The 22,421-nt window shown below is 37.3% G+C and overlaps 1 protein-coding gene across 24 annotated transcripts in view; it reads left to right on the forward strand.

Moving 5' to 3' along the window:
- The window catches only part of ANK2 (ankyrin 2), a 323,577-nt gene that overhangs the window by 232,808 nt on the left and 68,348 nt on the right, over window positions 1-22,421 (forward strand). For all 24 annotated transcript variants that reach the window (XM_036920818.2, XM_036920824.2, XM_057502564.1 and 21 more), the window contains 5 exons: window positions 106-303; window positions 5,103-5,201; window positions 5,892-5,990; window positions 14,258-14,356; window positions 15,263-15,361. In XM_036920818.2, the coding sequence (XP_036776713.2) occupies window positions 106-303; window positions 5,103-5,201; window positions 5,892-5,990; window positions 14,258-14,356; window positions 15,263-15,361 (594 nt within the window). The remainder of the gene's footprint in view (window positions 1-105; window positions 304-5,102; window positions 5,202-5,891; window positions 5,991-14,257; window positions 14,357-15,262; window positions 15,362-22,421) is intronic.

The following is a 22,421-nucleotide window of genomic DNA, read 5'->3' on the forward strand; positions in this document are numbered from 1 at the left end:
GTGTGTCACTTTGAACTTTTCTGTTGATTAAAGATTCTTATTCAGAAAGATGTATTAGGGCAATTGCTAAGCTTACTGTATATATATTTTACTTACTTTTTTTAGAATGGCTATACTCCTTTACACATTGCTGCCAAGAAGAATCAAATGCAGATAGCTTCCACTCTCCTCAACTATGGCGCAGAGACGAACATCGTGACAAAGCAGGGAGTGACGCCACTCCACCTGGCCTCACAGGAGGGGCACACGGATATGGTCACCTTGCTTCTGGATAAGGGGGCCAATATCCACATGTCCACCAAGGTATTCTGGTTTTGCCTCTTGCTTTAGTAAAGAGTCTTTTGGATAAATGTCAACAGAAACCAATCAAAAGCAACGTGGAACACAAAGGGGAACTTTTCAGAGGATGCGAGACATCTTACAGAACTCAAGGAGAGCAAAGGAGTCAAACCTTATGAAGGGCTGGAAAGCCACAAGGAAGCAAGGAGCGGGGTCCACAGTTTCCCTGCCTGTGCTGCACATTTTTGCATCTTGACTTTACCCGCCAGTCAGTTTCATTTACCTGTCTCTGCAGACTGTAGATCTGTTTTCTCTGCTTCTCTGTGTATGTGACCAAACAGACTACCTTATAGTTCCCAAGAATTAACATCACTGCATTTCAGGCAGTCAGTCCAGATTGCTGTGGTACCTGCTAGTCTTCATCCCAAATTCCAGAGAGAGTGAGGGAGAGAGAGAGAGGTGACGGTTCCATCTGGGGTCTGGCCCAGACATCTGTTTCTAACCTGTTGGTCTGTGCTTGCTACCCAACTCTTTCTCTAACATCAGAGGCCCCTTTGGGTGGGAGGACAGAACTCAGTAAAATACAGTTTTTTGGCCAATGTCAGCCTAGCTTGGGCAGTTGTGGTGGGGTGTGGAGAATTGGTGTTTTTAATAAAGCACCTCAGTCATTTCAGCCTTTCTGCAGAGAGTGGCCTTTGTGAACAAGCATATTAACTATAATAGAGTAACAGCAATATAGGGGAAAAAGACATTATTCAAATACAAGAATATTTATATTTTTACAAGTACATGTCTATGCATATATCTCTTTCTCTCTCCATATATATCCATAGCTCTATCATCTGTCTAATCTATATCTATCTATTTTGCACTTATATATACTCCACTGGAGCCAACTGCTGAGAAGTGAAAAATTGGACCGTATATTCATAAGTTATCTCAACAGTTAGTTCTCTGATTTTCATAACACATGGTATTGTCTAGTGTGGATCTAGTTAAGTTTTTTAGAATTTTCCACAAATACACAAATACTGTGTTTTCTATAGCTCACTTTGAGTTAATTAATGCTTTTGGGGACTCAATTGTAAATTAGCCTTAATAACACTTGTAAATAGTTTGTATAGCATATGTCCTTTCAGAAGAGCTATGAAAAAGGTTGTCTTGAATGCCTCTAGGGCACTATTCTGTGTCTTTGTTATAACTCAGCATTCCAGTGCATCACTTGCCCTTATACACATCTCTGTTCTCTGTCACAGTCCTCATAATCCTTTTTTAAAGTATGGTGAGTGCTAATTATAGAGTTAGCCCTCCAAAAGATATTTGCATTTTAACAAGAATGAACATGAAGAAGCCTCATGGTGAAATTCAGTGTGTCAGTCAGACAATCATTAAAGTCTGGGGCATGAATCTCTTTGTGGCCATTGAAATCATGCCGTTCAGGTGTCGTTTATGCTAATGGGGATATTCTTACTATGAAACCAATGGTAGAATATTTCATTTAACATCAATATATAAAGGAGGTATTATGTGTTTGTTGTCCTTTAAAAATAAATCTTTGTTTGAAAATAAACACAAGAATTCCATAAGGAAATCCAGCAAAATTTTGAGTAGAATGAAAATTTTAAACATTTCATGAAACTGATCATGCAATGCTTCTGATGGTGTTAACTTTCATTCATAAAAATGGTACATACATATCTGTAAGCAGTTCATTATTCCTCCTTGATAGCATTCTTCTAAACTTATTACTACCTTTGAGAGATTTTTAGCAGTCAACCAGCAAAATAGTTAATGAGTATTTTTGAGTCACACACTTAGCAATGGAGAAAAATCTTTAATTTTGAACCACCAAGTGATTATGTTATCTTTATAACAATGATTTCAATGTAAGATTTGTGTAATGTCTTGAACATAAAGGCATGATGTATTTGTCACTAGGATAAAACTTCAGCAAATATGTTCAGACATATATCAATAATAACACAATATATAGGATCTATATATAAATTGCCTTTTGGTTGGTATTGTAACAAGATAATGCAACTATAAAAGTAGCTCAGGTAATAAGCAAAACCAGTAATAGACTTTCCCACTGCTTTTGAAAAGTACATATATTCTTTTCCAATTGGAAACCAAGAGAAATCAATAGTCATACTGTCCAAATGATTATTTCTCAGTAACAACTATAATATAAAAACATTACAGTTCTTATCCAATCACCATGTAATAATAAAATAAAACCAATTGTAGAGTCCACCAGTGCATCTTAGAAAATAAATTATTTTTTTAAAAAAGAACTCCTTCAACATCTTCTATTTTCTTGATTTATAGAATGGCTTATAATGATTTGATTTAGGAATGCAAGTTACATAATAAACTGTAGAGGATTTTCATACTGGTTGTTAGTTTGCAATCTTATGTTGTAGAAAACCCATTCTGCAAATAGCAGAAAACAGCATATACATTTGAGATGCCATTAAAAATGTCTTTGAGATATTTTAATGACCACTTTATTTAGTGATCCATTCAATAACATTTTTAAAAGACCAGTTAGTTGTCTCTATAAAGAGAAATATATTTTTAAAAAAAACATTTTTATTTTTAACCAATTTTAGACTTACAGAAAAGTTAGAAAAATAGTTCAGAAAGTTCCCAACTATTTTTCACTCAGCTTCATCTAATTCTGACATCTTACATCACCCAAAGCACAGTGATTAAAACCAGGAAATTAACCTTATATGTATAATACTATTACGCAAAGTACAAAACCTACTGGAGTTTCAGCAATGTTTTCACTGATGTCCTTTTTCAGGATTTCACATAGCGTTGAGTCATTTCTCCTTAGTGACTTCTAGTCTGTGACAGTTCCACTGTCTTTCCTTATCTTCCATGACAATGATAGTTTAGAGTACTGGTCAGTGATTTTGTAGTATGTCCACCAATTTATGTTTGTCTGATATTTTCTTATGATTAAAATGAGGTTACACACTTTGGGCAAGAAGACCACAAAGTGATTTTGTGTCCTCAGTGCACCATATTAAGGAATTCATGTCTTTTTTTTTTAATTAAGGTATCATTGATATACAATCTTATGAAGGTTTCACATGAGCAATATTGTGGTTTCAACCCTCACCCATATTATCAAGTGCCCCCTCATTGTAGTCACTGTCTATTAGCATAATAAGATGCTATAGAGTCATTACTTGTCTTCTGTGTGCTGCACTGCCTTCCTGTGACCTATCTATACTGTGATTGTGAATTATAATACCCTTTAATTCCCTTCTCCCTCCCTCCCACCAGACCCATCCTTCCAAACCCCTTCCCTTTGGTAACCTCTAGTCCTAAAGAGAAATAATTTTATGTTTGCTAATTTAATATGGAGAAAGTCAAGATGAGGGAGAGAATCTTCTGTTTTCTCTAACTATTTGTATCATTTATAATTTAGTACTATATACTGTTTGTTTAGAAGTGATGACATTTTGATGCAAAAGGGTATACCTTTTGTCTCATCCTGATGGTTCATGAAACTCAAAACTGAGCCCAGCCACAATTCTAAGGATTAAAAAGCCCCAAGTACTTAAATAAAAAGCTCTTTTTCTTATTGGAGAATGTTTTTCTCTCTATAGATATCACTTACATTTGTTAAAGGTCAGAGGACTTTTCAGTTTCTAGAAGTAACACCATGGCTAGAGATCAAAAATTTTGAAGAACAAGGCTTAGCCTTTTCAAGCTAACCTGACTGTAGGACAGCAGACCTGCAAAATCATGGAGGGCTTGCCGGTTTTAACTGGATGTGAACTGGGGGAAGGAGGTACCAACTCTGAGCACAAGTAAGCTAGGCTACCGCTGCAAGGTATACAGGAAGAGGATACATCTAGGTTGTTGAATAATAGTAGGGGGAGAGAATCATATGGTGTGAATATACTGTTAGCTGGAATATAAGCTCTATAAGGGCAGAAACATTTGGTCACTGATATATTCAAGCACCTAGAACACTTCCTGGTATATGAAAGATACTCAAAAAAACATGTGTTAAACATGCAAATGTTTTAGATTTTTAAAGACATTCTTTAAATTTTGATTTTGCTTGATGGAAGCTACTTGCTCATGTACTGAGGCTGCCGGATTGTGGCATTGACTGAATAAACCACTTCTCCCTCTTTTCTGTACCTTTTCATCTTTTATTAATTCTTAACTGTACTTTACTTGCATATTCAATTAATCAGAATTATTAATTGATGTATATATGCCAAGCATTTTACATAGAAAAATCAAGTTTATGGTATTATATATAATGATGGGGCTCACTTTTTATTTAGCATTTAGAGGAACCCCCAAAATATATACAAACTTTGGGTGCTGGAGAAAATTGTTCTGTACTCATTTCCTACAACTCTGTACATCTTTTTACATTGATGTGATATTTCATTGATGAAAATACAGGTTACTGGTATGGTTATAAAATAGAAGTAGTAGTTGGCGGGTCAATTATTTAAGTGAATAAAGAGATTTAACAGGAGGCATAGATGGGTTTGAAATGAATGTTGCTTGGAGGCTGATTAGCTGAGTTATTTTAAAGTCTCACATCACAATGTAAGTACCCAATACAGAAAATGTAATTTGCTGGAAGTGTTGACTAACTTTGAGTATTTGTCTGGGACCGAAAGTCATATTAAATTGGAGGGTTTGCCTTAGATATCAAAAGATGGAGTTTCTAGGGAGAGGGTATGAATTTTCTTATATCTCTCCAATAAGTGATATTATAGGTGATGCGATTTATTTTATTTTTTAAATGTACCCCTTTGCTTCCATTCTCTCTATAGAGTGGGCTTACATCCTTACACCTTGCAGCCCAGGAAGATAAAGTGAATGTTGCTGATATTCTTACCAAGCATGGGGCTGACCAGGATGCTCACACTAAGGTAAAGTGAATCACTGTCAGTGTCATTGACTCCGTTGATTCCCATTAGCCCCATTTGGGTCACCCCAAGGCCAAGTCTTCCTCCTTCGAAGTCCATTCTAAATTATGATTCTCTCCTGCTGACAAATCTATAATGGTTCTTCATATTGCTGGAATCAAGTCCAAGTGTATAGCATAGTACCAGGAGCCTTTACAGAAAGATTCTAATTTTATGGGCTTACATACTCTCTCTCCCTTATTGCTTCAGCTAGTCAAGATGACTTGCTGTTTACTTGTTTGTCTCCATGCCCCTGATCTTGAAAAGATTTTCCCCTCTCTATGCCATAAATTATTCAAGCCCACTTTAGCTACATTTTCATGGTTCTCTTCCAGATCCTCCTATGAGACTCAGTCTCACTTCCCTGTTTTCAGATCCTATGATTCCTGCCTCCCTCTTAGCCCTTTGTCAGATTAAGTCACATACACATCTGATCTCCTTTGATGGTGTTAAATTCCTTATGTTCAGAGATCTACTCCTATCCATATTTGTATCCAAAGGACACATATAGAATCTACTAAGTAAAGTTTGTATAATCAAATAGAATTTCTACCCACCAACCCACAACTGAAATTCTATCTAATGCCCCCCTCTTGAGAATTAACCATTAGAGTAGTTATTCATTTATTATTATTATTATTATTGTATTTATAGCTTGGTTACACTCCTTTAATTGTGGCGTGTCACTACGGAAATGTGAAAATGGTCAACTTTCTTCTGAAGCAGGGAGCAAATGTCAACGCAAAAACCAAGGTAAAATACTTGTATCATATTCATTTTCTGTAATCAAAAAGGTTCAGCCATATGGTACTTCACTAACTCACCACACAGCTACAAATTGTTTTCTTTTTTTAAAAAATATTTAGTATTTAATTTTAGTATTTTTTTCTTTTTAGTTATTCTAAAGTGGTTTTAATTTTTTTTTCTTTTTAATAATTATTTTTTATTGAAGGGTAGTTGACGCACAGTATTACATTACATTAGTTTCAAGTGTACAACACAGTGATAAAACATTTATATACATAATTCTAGGTTCCAGCTATCACCCTACCAAGCTGTTACAATATCTTGACTATATTCCTTATGCTATACATTACATCCCGGTTACTTATTTATTTTACCATTGGAAGTCTGTCCTTTTTTTTTTTTTTTTTTTTTGTGAGGGCATCTCTCATATTTATTGATCAAATGGTTGTTAACGACAATAAAATTCTATATAGGGGAGTCAATGCTCAATGTACAATCATTAATCCACCCCAAGCCTAATTTTCGTCAGTCTCCAATCTTCTGAGGCATAACAAACAAGTTCTTACTTGTAGAACAAATTCTTACATAATGAATAAGTTACATAGTGAACAGTACAAGGGCAGTGATCACAGAAACTTTCGGTTTTGCTCATGCATTATGAACTATAAACAGTCAGTTCAAATATGAATACTCATTTGGTTTTTATACTTGATTTATATGTGGATACCACATTTCTCTCTTTATTATTATTATTTTTAATAAAATGCTGAAGTGGTAGGTAGATACAAGGTATAGGTAGAAAACATAGTTTAGTGTTGTAAGAGAGCAAATGTAGATGATCAGGTGTGTGCCTGTAGACTATGTGTTAATCCAAGCTAGACAAGGGCAATAAAACACCCACGTATGCAGAAGATTTCTCTCAGAACAGGGGGGGTGAGGTTCTAAGCCTCACCTCTGTTGATCCCCAATTTCTCACCTGATGGCCCCCCTGCGACTGTGCCTGTCTTAGGTTGTTCCTCCCTTGAGGAATCTTACCCGTCTCTGGCTAACCAGTCATCTTCCGGGGCCATACAGGGAAATGTGAAGTTGGTGAGAGGGAAGCCTTATTGTTTGAAAAGGTTAGCTTTTTACTTCTTTGCATATTTATGCCCTGTGGCTTCTATGCCCAGCATTTGTCTTGAGGTATCTTTACCACTTGGAAGAATTATGATACTCGGTAAATTTGATATGAGGCACGAATTCTATTTAAGGGTTGTAATTAGGAAGGAAGAAGAAAAGCTATAGAAGTAGCAGGCGGAAGAAAACATGGGAAGATTGATTATTTCTTTGACATATCTTCTCGTAGAGTACTTCAGCATGTATAGGTTTTAAGCTACTACTTAAATTGCGCACACACATTAACATAATAGGAGTATAGTTACCTAACCAAAGCATATCTGTAATTACCAGCCATCTCCAGTGAAACCAAGAAAACCAGTTAGGCACCTTAGGCATTTGTGAAAACTTATCTATGATATGGTGGATATTGTCCAACTGAACTTGAACAGTCTGAGAGAAATCAGACAAATTAAAACAACCCATTCCTGGGGCATGTTCACATCCCTTATGTTCTTTTAACAGTAAATAGTCTGTAGTTGTAAGATTTTGGAGCGCTACAATTTGCACTTCTCCTAATTCTTGGTTGAGTTCCAACAGTATAGATCCAGTCAAATTTGTTGTTTTACTGTATGCACAGGCCAGCTTAGATATCTCCTTCCTCATTCCCATGGCAAGTCCAGGAGCTGGTGGGATGAGTGCATCTACAGCTGTAGCAGTGCGTGGATCTTTGTTGGGGTTTTTTGATGATCATCTTCTGGCATGAGTCTTCCAGAGAGTGCTGATGTTGGAAGTTCTCTTTCATATCGTATCTTAGTTCATTTTCGGGGTAGCCCAGTTAGGCTTTGATCTTCTGTATAGACGCAAACAGACCCTTTGCCTACATAAAGTGGTTTTAATTTTGTTTAAACCATTTCATTCTCATAACCTCTGACAACCAGGTAGCCTAGCTCCAGAACTACTTCTACTTAAAGTTAAAATAGTTGACATAGATTTAATAATTTACATCAGGATGCAACAGATAACCTGCTAGAATATCTTGATGTTCCTACCAATTTCATTTACATTGTTTCAGGGCCACCCTTCTCCTCCCCCAACCCTCATCCCCTGCTAAGGATATACCGACAGGCAGCCTAGACAGTGTGCCTTTTGTTTTTTATTTTCTTAAACTATTGTTCACTAAATGCATGTTTGAGTCATATGTATTAAATAATTAATCTTTAAATAACCTCATAGTCAGATGCTTTTACTATCTCTCTGTTACATTGTGAGTTTCAGTAATTGCCTAAGGTCACGAAGTATTAATTGACAGAGTTAGAATTCAAATCCAGGCAGTACGTCAGGGCCAAAGCTCTTAACTGCCACTGTATACTGCTCTAATTTCCACATTGCCACAGATCAATAACTTTACCTCACAATATCCAAAATCTTACCAGTTATCATTCACTCTCCTGCCTGACATATATTCCACATTACCAAATCCTGTTGCTTCCTTCTCCTAAGCAGTTCTCTGACCTGTTCATCCTTTTGCATTCTGTTGAGTCTCTATGTGACTTGACCTAATGTAACTTTCCAGATGACCACCTTACAACCTCCCTATATAATAACTTAACTCATCTTTTAATGCTTTACTTTCTGCCAACTAATATTTCCCCGTTTTGCTCATAGTCTTTCCTCTCCGAAGGGGCTCTACTTTTTTATGCATTTAAATATGTATCCTAACTACATCCTACATGTGCATCTCCAATACTTGAACATTTTATGATTTGTATGCCCTATGAATAACAATAGTGCTACCTTTTAAAATTCATTTATATAATTTTTTATTAGTAGTACATAGTTTTAAATCTGTGTTATCAGCAGTGCTTTATAAAAGATGATGTGTGCTCTAATCACCACCTACTCATCCTGGAAGGGAGGACCCCTGGCCCCCTAAATGATAGGAGACAGCTGTACCCTGGACACCCAGGATCATGTAACCTTTAAATCCATTTTTTATTTTTACCTTTGGACCCCTTCACTCATTTTCCCATCCCCACCCCCTGCCTCTGACAACCACTAATCTGTTCTCTGTATCTATGAGATTTTTATTTTTAACTTTGGTTGTTTTGTTTTGTTTTAGATTCCACATATAAGTGAGATCATATGGTGTTTATCTTTCTCTGACATATTTCACTTAGCATGATGCCCTCAACATCTGTCCATGTCACAGTTGACAAGATTTCATTATTTTTTATGGCTGATTAATATTCCTGTGTGTGTGTGTGTGTGTGTGAATTTCTTTGTCCATTCACCCGTGAGTGGACACAGATTGCTTCCATGTCTTGGCTATTGTAAATACTGCTGTAGTGAACATGGAAGTACATATATCTTTCCAAGTTAGTGTTCTCATTTTCCTTAGATAAATATCCAGAAGTGGCAGTTGCTTGACCTATGGTAGTTTTACTTTTCATTTTTGATGAACTTCTGTAATGTAGTGGCTGCATAAATTTACATTTCTACCGTTCTTGCAACTCTGTCACGTTTGGAATATCACATGGTCATGCTCAGTGAGGCCTGGGTTGGGAGTTCTTAGGATTGTGCAGAGCTGACTTGATCCCAGCTATTTTTCCCCAGAGGCATCTGAAGTGTCCTATTCAGTAAAGCAAGGTCAGAACTTTAGTTAACACTGAACTTCAGTGCATTCAAATTGTTTCAAGGGGAGAGAAATACATACTATAACTGCTGCTACTGTGCATAATCTAACTTGCAGCTACAGGTTCATTGGTCCAAAGAAATATGTATTGCTTGTGTTTTTTAAGCTTATATGTCTTGAAACCCTAACAAGTTATGGGAGGGGACTTAAGTAAATTAGTATGAGCACATTCAGGAGTTTTCAAAGTCACCATTCAAGATGCTACTAATTAGAAACATAAGATGTTTTGGAAGTCAGTCTTTTTAAATCCTCTTAGAAGCAGAAACAAAATCATTATCTATACATAAGCATATTTATAAGCAAATTAAAAATAATTTTTAAAAGTATAAATATTCAAAATAATGCTATTAACATTCGAGACTCAAAACTTCTAATCTGACTGTGGCAAGAACAGCTACTGCCTAGTTTCTGAAGAATTCTTAAGTTCTCATGAAATTGTACTTTGAGACTCTTTCTGGGCTGAGTTTGCTCTCCTCAGTCCTTGTCCCGCCACAACAAAGAACTGAAGGGCAGAGATAAATACAGCAAAGTAGAGTGAAAGTTTTATTTGAATACTCCCCAAGGGAGGAGTGGGCAGCGTCACAGTAGACAGAGGCCCCGAACTTTTAGAGGAGGTCTATTTCATGGGTCCTAGCTGGGAGGTGCCTCTTCGATTGACAGGGTGAGGTCACTGATTGCTAGTTCTAGTTATACACCCATTCCTCTTGGTGTGCACGTCTTTAATGCACACAGAAAAGTGGGGTTGGAAGAAGGGGGCAAAACTGCAATTGTATTTTAATGAGATAACGATGAAGTGTGGTTTGGCATTCTTAGTTTTGTTGGACTGTGCCTCGTTGGGACCTGGTTGGGACCAGTGTGGCCTGGTCCCCCATAGGCGAGGAACTTAACTCCCTGCAACCTTTGTTGCCTTCAAGTGGGACCCTCTAAGTGGGCATTTTCCCCTGCTGCTCCTATCTTTCTACCTAACAAGACTTATTTAAAAGCTCTGATGTGAATTCTCAGGCATTATCCCAGAACACCATTTTTGCCAAGTCAGCTTGCACCTAAGCACTACAGGAAAGACATTCTTGTTGGAATCCAAGTCTTCCAAAAGGCATAAATGTAACAATACAATGAGGCTTTGCAGAACTGGAAAACGTTTACACTTTTTTTGGTTAGGTGTTTGATTATTGAAATAATTACAATATTTAGAAGCCAGACATAATGTCTAGATAACATCATTTGCCTATCTGGGGTTTGAGCTGCATTCACATAGACACGGTTGAGAGAAAAATCTCATTTTAATTTTTCAGGTTTTTAAAAAACCAACTTTGTGGATTTTACTTGCTTTTGGAAGTAAATACATACTTTCATATATCTTCAGGGGAGAGGACAGAAACATACCTCAAACGATGTTCTTTTAATAAACACTTCAGAATTTTTCACATAGAATGAAACTTTTGGAAAAGGAATTGTTTTCTTCCTGATATCTCATGTATAACCATAGTTACTAAAAAAACTGTTTTGTTGTTATGAAAATGCAAACATATGTATTGCCTTTACTCCTCAAACACTTATGACTTGGTATAAAAATTTGGAAAAGTGAACTTGTTTTATGGGCCTCTTTGTTGCTTAAAATTAGAATGAAACCCTATAATATCAGCTTGAAGTAAACCAGATTTGGTAAATTTTATGATTAATTTGCAAGGAGGGTTTAGAAGTTCAATGTAAAAGGAAATTTTCTTTATAAAATATATTACAAAGATTATAGAGGTCTTCAGTTAGAAAGAAAAACAAAATAATGTTTACTAGCATTTTCACATAACTTTAGATAAACTCAAGAAAACATTCATGGACAACATATTTGATCTTTCACCAAACTTGTACTCTTGGCCATTTCCATTTTATAAATGAGAAAGTTAATGGCTAGAGGGATTTAGGGATATGCTAGTATACCTGACCCTTGACCAACACAGAGATTAGAGGCACCTACTCCCATGTAGTTAAGATCCATATAAAACTATTGACTCCCCCAAAACTTACCTGGTAATAGCCTGCTGTTGACCAGAAGCTTTACTGATAAAATAAACAGTCAATTAACACATATTTTGTATATGTATTATATCTGTATTCCTATAATAAAATAAGCTAAGAAAATATTTTTTCAAATAGTTGAAAATTTCAAAAAAGTCTTCCAATATATTGATTGAAAAAAATTTGTATGTAAGTGGATATGTTTAGTTGAAACCCATGTTGTTCAAAGGTCAATGACAATTGGTAGGAAAGCTGGGTCTAGAGCTCCTAACAGGATGGCCTAAGGCAGTGGATTCAGCTTCAGCCAAATAATCATGTGAAAGCTTTTGAGTTGCTTAAGACTTCCCTGATGAATGCACTAGAGGCTTCAGGTAAAGGTTAGAGTGAATGGGTCTGGGGACATTTTCCTGGCAGCAGTGCCAATTGAGGACTCAGCATAATGTTGGGCTATTGAGGGCAAGATGTTACTTTGACATTATCAATTTATGTGAGTGCTGTGCCACCTATTTAGCACATGGCATGTGGTTAGTAAATGCTGGCTGAATGAATTAAGTTGGCTGATACCAAAGAGGTGAATAAATTCAGTTTGTAGAATATTCATAAACACAATGGAAAGAAAGAATTTTTAGGAAAAGAAGTATCATTGACTTTATGCTCATCAAATATCCTTGTATTACTTGATATGAAAGCAGAGACCCTGTGTGGATAAAGTGAAGGTTCCCATGGCCAGGATCCTCGCCTGAAACTAAACTACTTGATGATGTGACTGGCCTGCTGCTAGGCTACTGCTTCCACACCCTAGGCAATAAGCTATTACTGACTGAGTCACTATATAAAGAGCTCTGCCCAGTGCTATAGGAGGAAGCAGAGACAGGGGAGGGTTACAGACCTGAAGACTGTTGGATGCAGAGGCAGTTCTAGTGCTCGACCTATCACAGGGAGAACAAGCTGGTAATAAACCCTTTCACCCCAAGAACATTCCATTGTCATTCTCAGTCTCACCAAATCCATAGAAAACTTGCTCGGGGCTGAAACCCATTAGCAAGACAGCCTGCAATAGCTGTAAGTTTCTTAGAGTCGCTGTTACTGATTTGTATTTCCAGGCTTCCTGGGGTCATTCCATTGTAGGGATGTATAGTTCCAGGCTGAGGGACATTCAGACTGATAGACTCTAACATATGCCTACATCCCCATGGATGGAAGGGCTGCAGTGAAAGCATAGAGGGAATCATGTGGCCCACTGTGCAGGCAGACACTTCACGTAGACACTGTCATGAAGCTGACATGCATGTTGGTCATGAGGCAGCAGTGACACTACATCAAAGGGATATAGACTCTTACAAGTTTAAGGTATTAATGGGCTACTCGGAACTTAAGAGCTCAGGACAGTTGCATCTGAAGTAGATAGATAAAATTTTATTGGGGTGACACAGGTAGATAATAAAAATACATAGTTTAATAGCCACTGGCCATCATGATTGTCTACACAGGATCTGAACCTAGATTGATTGCAAAGAAATGACTTTATTTTTCAGTTCCATCATCTCTGAAATGGGAAGACAACGAAATTCACTTATTCAATCATTTGTTCCTTCATTTACTCACTCATTTTTACGAAACACCCACGATTCAGGATGATAATAAAGATTAAAGAGACAATAAATATAAGGTCAAGTATCTGGCGCAAAATGAATGCTCAATAAATGATAGCTATTAACTTTTTGTTGTGCCTCCGAGGATCTCAGTGCAACTTGTTAAATTAATGTGATTATGTGGCCAACCTGCACCATATCTACAACCTACTAGAATTCTGAGCAAGACTGGTGTCACACTAACAGTAGCTCCTCACAAACCATGGGTTACAGAGCTTTCATCTGAGTGAAAGTTTACACCAGAATGTTAGTTTTTAAAGGCTTTTTTTTTTTAATTGACAGAGGAACCCTCAGTGTCCAGCGAAATCTATTTTCTAAGTGTGCCATTCTTTGGCCAAAGTTGATCTCTGAAAGGATACAAGATTTAGACTTACTTTCATTGACTTAGAAAACCTGCAACTAGCCCAAAGGTTCTTAGGGAAGTCATGAAGATCAAGCAAGCGGTGGCTTGTATGATCTTCTGCAGGTTTCAGATAAAAACATTTTCCTCCTTTTTCCTAGGGAAGAAACCACTGTGATAATCCTATTCTCTCAGCATACCCACTTTTATGCTAATGGGTTAAAATATAAGAGCAGTTACAACTCGGAGCCCGTGAGTCTTGCTTTTTCATCCAGTAGTCTTCTCTTTGTTTAGCAGACCAGAAGGTGTGAGGGAGTGTTTGCTGCTAAGAAATGGGTTGCCGGTGATACTGAGCTCCAAATAAACAAAGCATCCTTGATGGTTTTGTTATAAATAAGAAGTTCAAAACGAAGACTAACCTAGTTTTCTTTCTCCTGCTGCAATCCTATGCTCGGTCCACCGCCACCGTCGTCTACAGAACGGCTACACGCCTTTGCACCAGGCCGCCCAGCAGGGCCACACGCACATCATCAACGTCCTGCTGCAGCACGGGGCCAAGCCCAACGCCACCACCGCGGTAAGGCCGGCGCCGCTGCCCTCACGGCGCCGCGCCGCTTCCTCCTCCTCTCCCGGCCTGAGTGCAGAGCACCCCCTTCAGGAAGCGCCCGCACTCCGGAAAGCCCAGGACCTCTGGGGAGCCTTTCCAGAGAGGAGTGTGACCTTCCCGGGGAGGGGCTGCCGCTGGCCGGCCTCGGTGTCCCCTCGGGAGCGGGGGCTGCCCTGGGAGCGCTGGGCGGCGCTCCGCTCCAGCTGGCGCTCGGCCGCCAGCGCGGCGACCCCCCGCCCCCGCCCCCGCCCCCGTCCGGCCCGGCCCGGCCCGGCCTTCTGGAGGGGGCCCGCTTAGCGAGGCTGCTGGCTGAGACAAAGCTCTTTGGGATGTGGAGCCATTGAAATGTAAACTAAGCGGTGCAATTAAACAAATCCGGCTCCCGAGTGGCCGGGGCTGGAGCCTGGATCGCCGGCTTGTGTTGCACACTGAGCGCAGCTGTAGCTAGGACGTTACTGCGGTCCCAGCGGTAACAGCGTACCTGCAGCACGTGGCCTGGCCTCTGGGGAGTAAGTGAACTTGGTACCCGCTAATAGTTTTTGGAGGCATCATCCTCAATGCGAGAGGTGCTTTCCTACGCACAATACAATGTTTGTAGAGATATTTGACAACCTTAGGGTTAAAGCGTCAAGTGATTCTTAGTAGAAAGAGCAGGCAGATGCAGCTCGTTGTGTTACTATGGCGACCCGGGCTCTGGTCTAAAGGAGTTACAAAGACAGATTCAGATGTAATGGTAAAAACTAGTGATTTTCCTAGGCTGTGCCTTGTTCTGGAAGGAAATGCTGGCTCATGCGGAGCAGCGGGTGAGCTCATTGGCTCACGTCCCTCCCCGTCCTTCTCTCAGTTTTCAGTCTCTCTCTTTCTCACTCTCTCCAGAATGGCAACACGGCCTTGGCGATTGCTAAGCGTCTGGGCTACATCTCGGTGGTGGACACCCTGAAGGTGGTCACCGAGGAGGTCACCACCACCACCACGGTGAGTGAAAGGGGCGGGTGGGCTTCGGCGCTCTTGTCTGGGTTTTCAGGCCACATATTTTTTCACTTATAAAATGTTTTGAGCTTTTAGTTTTGAACTTCTTTTGGTGATAGTGATATACTGTAGGACATACATAGAAGTTTGTAGACTAAGGACATTTACACAACTAATACGGGTTGTTAGCTTCCTTGTCAACATAAATACATATAAAATGTGTGTATGAAAGTGATTTTATAATATTTAGTTTCTTTTTCTGCGACTTTTTTTTTTTCCTGGCTCCACTGCCCTTTTGTATAGTTGGCTGTGACACCTACTGCTTGCTAAGTGGTAGGACACTCCGCAGCAAACTTGTGGTCTGAGCCAGGCAGTCACATCAAGCTCTGCAAAGACCCTGATCCTCCTAACACTGTGCTCCTTCCTGGGTCAAATGCATTCCCAGGAGAATAATTCTTCATACATGTAAATAAATGATTATTATATTTTATTCAAAAAAATTGAATGTGCTTCGTAGGTAAACAGTGTAAGGACAGAGCACATATTTAAAACTTCTTACTTTTGCTGTTTTGAATACAACTGCTGGTTCTTTAGGCGAGAACAGTGATCATGATAGGCCTTTGCCAGAGAAACTCCAGAAGAGTGAAGACGATGGTAATGAGTCATAATGCTCTTGTACCATTCAGCTGGAGCAAAGCTTAAGGGAGGCCGCCTGGGAGGGAGACTCACAGCTGAAAGCGGAGCGCTGTTCTCTTTACATTTCTTTAGTTATAACTTGTTCCTTAAGCATGAACTCTTAAGAACAACTCTTTAATTTCTCTTTGTAAAGTAGGAAAGCAGAGCCACAGTAGGACATCAGATATTCTTTAGATAACAAGATCAAATATCAACAAATAAAAAAAAATCTGAAGTTCTAGTAAATGTCCCAAGCTAGGAGTGATGCATGTAGTTTTAGAACACTTGGTTCTTTTGATAGATGTAAAGAAAAAGAAGGCAATTTTGTTCTTAAGCTGACAGTAAGTCCCTGTTGACACGCATTGAGGTAGATGGAATTCAGTTAGTTTGACATGAAATTTTAAGTAGAGTGAAAGTATGATTTATTAATGAACTGCAAGACATAAACTGAATTTAGATGGAAGAAAATAGTACTGCTTGTTTTCTCAAGCAGAATCTTAAAACCTTTGGCCAGAGCACTGCAGTATTTTTAAAGATTTAAAGCAGAGCTTCAATAAATTATTACAAGGGGGGAGAAAAACAAGTCTTGTCATTGTCTAGCATTATACTTCTGAGTCACAATATATGGCTGACTCTTAATGGCTTTTTATTGTATGATTTTTTTTTTTATACCAGGAAAATCTTCATGTTAGGGACCTACATATATATGTCTTTATTTGGCATCTTTGAAACAATGTGTATATCACAGATAAGTCAAGCCTTCAGTGGTAGATTGGCCAAGCACATCTATTCTTAGAAGTCATGTTTTGTGTCACCTTCATTACCTTTTCCATACTTGGAATCATGTATATACATTTTTATCAAGTTAACACTAGGTGGAAATCTTCTTTGCTGTCTTGACCTGCTTTTTCTTGGGTATAGAAGATGTGCTCAGACCTGTGCTAAGTGCTGAGACTCATCAGGGGTGAGAACATCACTCTCCCCCACCAGCACCTTACAGTTTAGTGGGAGTGGAGAACGAAACTTATGTTTTGTAAGAAAGTAAATTCTTCAGCATCAATAAAGCAATAGGACTTACCTGTCCGATTTCAAAACTAAACCAGGCTCATAAATACTACCTAGAGTAAATTACTTTACACAGATGTATGTTTGAAAAGAGGAACTTTTTAAATACTGTCACTAAACAGTTCAGATACCCTTCAGAAATCAGACACATGCTCATCACCACATCTAGCTCCAGGCAGGTGTGAAAACCCTTAGAACGCTCCATGCGCTCTCTTTTTTTCTGGTAGCCATTGTCCTCTATGCTGCCCAGATGAGCACTGACCCAACGAAGACTGCTATACTTAGAAATCAAGTTTCTAGGTGAAAAGCCAAGAAATATAAAATATAATTGCTTGTCTTTCAGTTGGGATAAGAAATCATTGCCCACATTAACTAAAGGAGTACCCCTTTATCTAAATGGGTAGTTTTATTGGCTGCTTCTTTTGCTGCTGCCCTGTTTTTACTTTCTGCCTCTCTTCAATCGTGAGTTTGTGTCTAGGATTCACATTTAGGTTGTCAGATTCTCAAGTCCATGTTCTTAACCACTCTGATATAACTGATCTTGACTTTGCTTCAAGTAGCTTAACAGGGATCTGAAAGAAATGTTCTCACCTAATTTTCTATTTATAAAACCCACTTAAATAGTGTCCTTTATTGATTTTCATAGAAGCATCATATCCAATACCATTTTCTAAAGCTACACATTCACTAAAAATAATTTGAAACTACTCACTGGTGATAGGCAGATAGCACAAGAGACAACTTAATAATTATGTGAAATTAATGAAATTAAATTTAGTGTGATTACCATTTAAATCACACTAATGGTTGAACTACAGCTGCACAAATATCACATCAAATTTCACATCCCTGGATTCATACAATGTGCCCTGTGAGCAGCTGTGTGAGTTCTTGCCATCAAAGCAAGTTTCCTATGCTATTCCTCTCCAGAGTTCTTTACCCCAAAGGATGAATAAAATTGTGTAGAGAGAAGAGTATGGCTGCAGTTTATAAAGGAAAAGCCACTACTGCAGAAATTTCTGAGACATTTTGAAATCATGGTTTGTTTCTTTAACCTTTGCTTTTCTAGCTTTACTTTGTGAGACCCAGCAGGGGATGTGAGAGAGTTTAGCATTCTCCCAGGATAGCAATCATTGTATGTTTGCCGGAATGGACACCAGAACAAGAGGGACACATTTCTGACAGTAGGAGCCAGCAAGTTTAGTCTCCTAAGGCAGTTTGGAAGAACTGTGAGATAAAGACTCATCCCTCAACTTATTGATCAGCTATGATCAATTATTTGTATTATTTGCACACTTTTTAAGTGAACACGTTCTAAGTTGAATGTAATCATTGATATGTAGAGCATAAATTCCTAAGCGACTAAAATAAAAATGATATTTTGTTTATATTACCACTTAAACACTGGAGAATTCTTGGACAAGCAGTTAAGGAAATGTAAATATTTGAAGTACTAAATCTCATCTTATGCCAAAAGCCAGTTAAAATGGAAATCATAAAAATGGTACTGCATCAGGCAGAGAAAGACAAATACTAAATGATTTCCCTCATTTGTGGAGTATAACAACGAAGCAAAACTGAAGGAACAAACAGCAGCAGACTCACCAACTCCTAGAAGGTTACCAAGGGGACGGTTAGGGAAGGGCAGGTGGGGAGGGAGGGAGAAGGGAATTGTGGGATATCATAATTAGTGCCCATGGTGTGTGTGGGGTCACAGGGAAGACTGTAGCTAAGAGAAGACAAATAGGGATTCTGGCATCTTACTACACTGATGGACAGTGACTGCAATGGGGTATGGGGAGGGACTCGATAATAAGAGTGAATGTTATAATAACCACATTGTTTTTCTTGTGAAACCTTCTTAATAAAAAAAATTAATTTTTTTATATTTTTATAATATGTGATTTTTATATAATATGATATGTGATTTTATATAATATTTATATAATATGTGAATTTATATAATATGTGATTTTATATAATATGATATTTTATAATATGTGATACCTTAATAAAAAAAAAATGGCAGTGCAATATATACATATAAAGTCATTTGACACCTTTTGAGGCAGAATCAAGCTTTTTTTCTTTGAATATAGGTCCATTGATTAAAAGGCTAAGTTGTCATTCTTACACAAAGAATATCAGTAATACATATTAAATTGTGTGTGTGTATATACATATATACACCACACAGTATCTATGTTTATGTATAGTATTTATTCTGTGTATTATCTTAAAAGAGACACTATACTGAGTGCAGAGCCTTTTAAACTTTTGATGTATTTTTTTTCCTATCTGTCAAAATTGTCTCAAACATACCTGAGGAGCAGTTATTTTTGATGATTCGCTCAGGTTGAGACTTTCAAAGCCATTTACCTTAGTTTTTATAGAAAAATATTATTTACATCCTATTTACTTAAAAAAATTAATTTTAACATGTACAGTTGGCATAGATAGGTTGGGGAATAAGTTCAGCCTGTAAGTCTACTGTTGGGAGCTGATGTGTATGGGCAGTAGGAGGTGACACACCCGCTGAGACCCCTCATCATGCTGTGGTATCTTGGGAGTATCTGGTACAGTGGAGAAGGCTGGCCAGGGGATGGGCTAAGTGAAGGTCAGTTCAGTATGCTTTTTCTTTTGCATAGAACATACCAGGTATCACCTACCATTTATAATACAGCATGATAAGGACCTATTTTACTTTCTACATCTTTCTCACATTATGATAAATATTAAAAACTCATTAAATCTTCCATCTGTCATACTTTGCCATATTATCTGATTTAATTATATCCTATTAAATCCTATTTGTTTTGCCATAGTATCTGATTTAATTATATCCTATTAAACTTGTGCACAAGGACTACTCATCTTAACTTTAAAAGTAGTTTCTAACCTTGACCCAGAACCTTAAGTTCTATAGCAACAGGAGATGCTCATGATCATCTAATTATGACCTTGTTTTCTGTGTACTAATCAGATGCAGTTGCCAATATCATATTTATTTAAAGACATTATATAAAACCATATTATTGTTTTGATAATCAAGTTTTCAAAGGATGCTTCATTTTCAAGGAAAATATGTACCCATTTCTTATAATATTACTCATGAGTAGGAAGACTTATTTGTTATCCATTCAATGAGTATTTACTGATGGCCTTCTAAAGGTCAAGCATTGCATCATGTAAAATGTACACTATATTTATTACATTACAATATAGAGGGTTTTTTTAGCATCTACACAGAAAAATATCCAGGATGAATATTGTCACTACATGTTACTTTCTCTGTTGCCACAGATACTTGCTGATAATAACTTTGATAGTACTAAAACAGCAGTTTCCACTCTTAGAAGCTCAAAGAAGATATAGTCCCATTATCAGCATCTGAAAATATAAACTGAGAATGTCAGGCAATATAACTTAATGATTTAAAAATATTGCCATCAATTACTTTCAAATGAAGAAGCAGCCTCTTGTGGGAATGCTTCCCATGAAGAGTAGATATTATAGAACATTTCAGCAAAAATGGATTTTCTGGTATAGTCTAATAGAGTAGCTATCCTTTCACATTTTTTAATCATTTAATTTACACTTAGATACTTTTTTAAAAGTTTCAAAAAAGTTAATAGGATGTTGTCCTATATTTTAAATGCAAATCATTTTTCTGCAGTTTATACACTTCCCTAAATATAGGGGAATGGGTTGCCAATTAGCTGTGCAGTAGACCCACCTGAGAAACTTTCAAAAATTACTCATAGCTGTGTCCTATCTTCAGGGATTCTGATTTAATTGGTCTGTGATTGGATCCAGCAACAATATTTTTTAAATTCCTCTAATAATTTTAATATGCAGCTAGAGTTGAAAACTATTAAAGTACATATTATGTTCTTTAAAACTTTTAAAAAGAACATACATTATGTTCTTTAAAACTAAAAACTATTAAAGAACTATATAAAGAACAGGTTATAATTTATCTGTGTTAAATCTATAAATTAATATTGACAATAATTAAGTGGTATATCATAATAGTCTCTTTAAGCTTGTCCATTCAGCAAATATTTAGTGACCACCTCTTCTCCAGAATTTTGGATGGATGCTGTTGTTTTTCCTACAGTGTTCAGTTTGTTTTTAGTGAAAAAGACATTTAAACTTCATAGGCAACATGCAAGAAGGTTGAATTTTTTACTTTAGTCTTCCACTGTGCCTTCGTCTGGATAATGAGACTTCACTTTCTTGGTTTCTTCCCATTCTTTAACTGTGGTATCACCCAATAGAAAATCTACGTAGTCATTATGTAGATTTTAAGTATATTTTGCAGAATTTTATGTCATTGATTTATTCAGTATATGTTTGAAAAGCACCCACCATGTTTCAGGTTCTGTGGAAACAATCTTACCCTTTAATGACTCACACTCATATGTGGGAGGCAGATAAGACACATGCAGTTGTGTATGATGAGGTATACATAATGCTGTAGGAGCACATAACAGCAGATGAACAGTTAAATAAATTCATCGGGGAGGTCAGGGAATATTTCCCCAAGGAAGTTACATGGAATATGAGTTAAGAAAAGAGGGGAAAGGATATATGGAAGAACTTGGAAGTCTAAGAGAATGATGACCTGTCAACATGGTGTAGCGTGGAGTGAGAGAGAAGGCCTCCCTACCTCTTCTCACTGTATCACCAAGCTTCTCAGCTACTTATTTATTTGTGTTTTTTTTTTCCTAAAGAGAACAGGGAGCCACCAAAGGTTATATAGTATCACATGATGATATAATCAGTCCCTCTTAATTCACAGATAATATACATCATGTATATGTGAATATATTTTCAAATTAATACATTGAATTTCTTTGTAAATATAATTGAAGTTTTCTACTGCTTTTGGAAAGAAAAGAATTGGTGATAGGGTCATTGTAGCCATTCAAACATATTTAAAGACCTAGACAAACTATTTATTGTATTTTGGTGGCTTTAGTTAACGATTTTACTCTAATTTCAAGAGTTTATTTTTTTTTAAGTTTGCATAACAATACCAGTTAATACATTTAATACATTTTCAATGCAGAAACCACAGTTATGAACTTGAGACTCAACTGTCTTTAGGTGATATTTAAAGTCATGAGATTTAGATTTTTATTTATTTTTTTATCACTCTGGTATCCCTGGTGTCTAAAGCAGTGCCTGGGATGCAGTAGGCACTCAGAATGTTTCTTGAGGGCCCAAATGACTAAAACGTTCAGAAGCCCTTCATTTTTAATGTTAATTTAATATTGAATAATAATTATAATAATAAATTATGCTAGCTAATACTGATTGG

Source organism: Manis pentadactyla, chromosome 5 (genome assembly GCF_030020395.1).
Source record: "Manis pentadactyla isolate mManPen7 chromosome 5, mManPen7.hap1, whole genome shotgun sequence".
NCBI lineage: Eukaryota > Metazoa > Chordata > Mammalia > Pholidota > Manidae > Manis > Manis pentadactyla.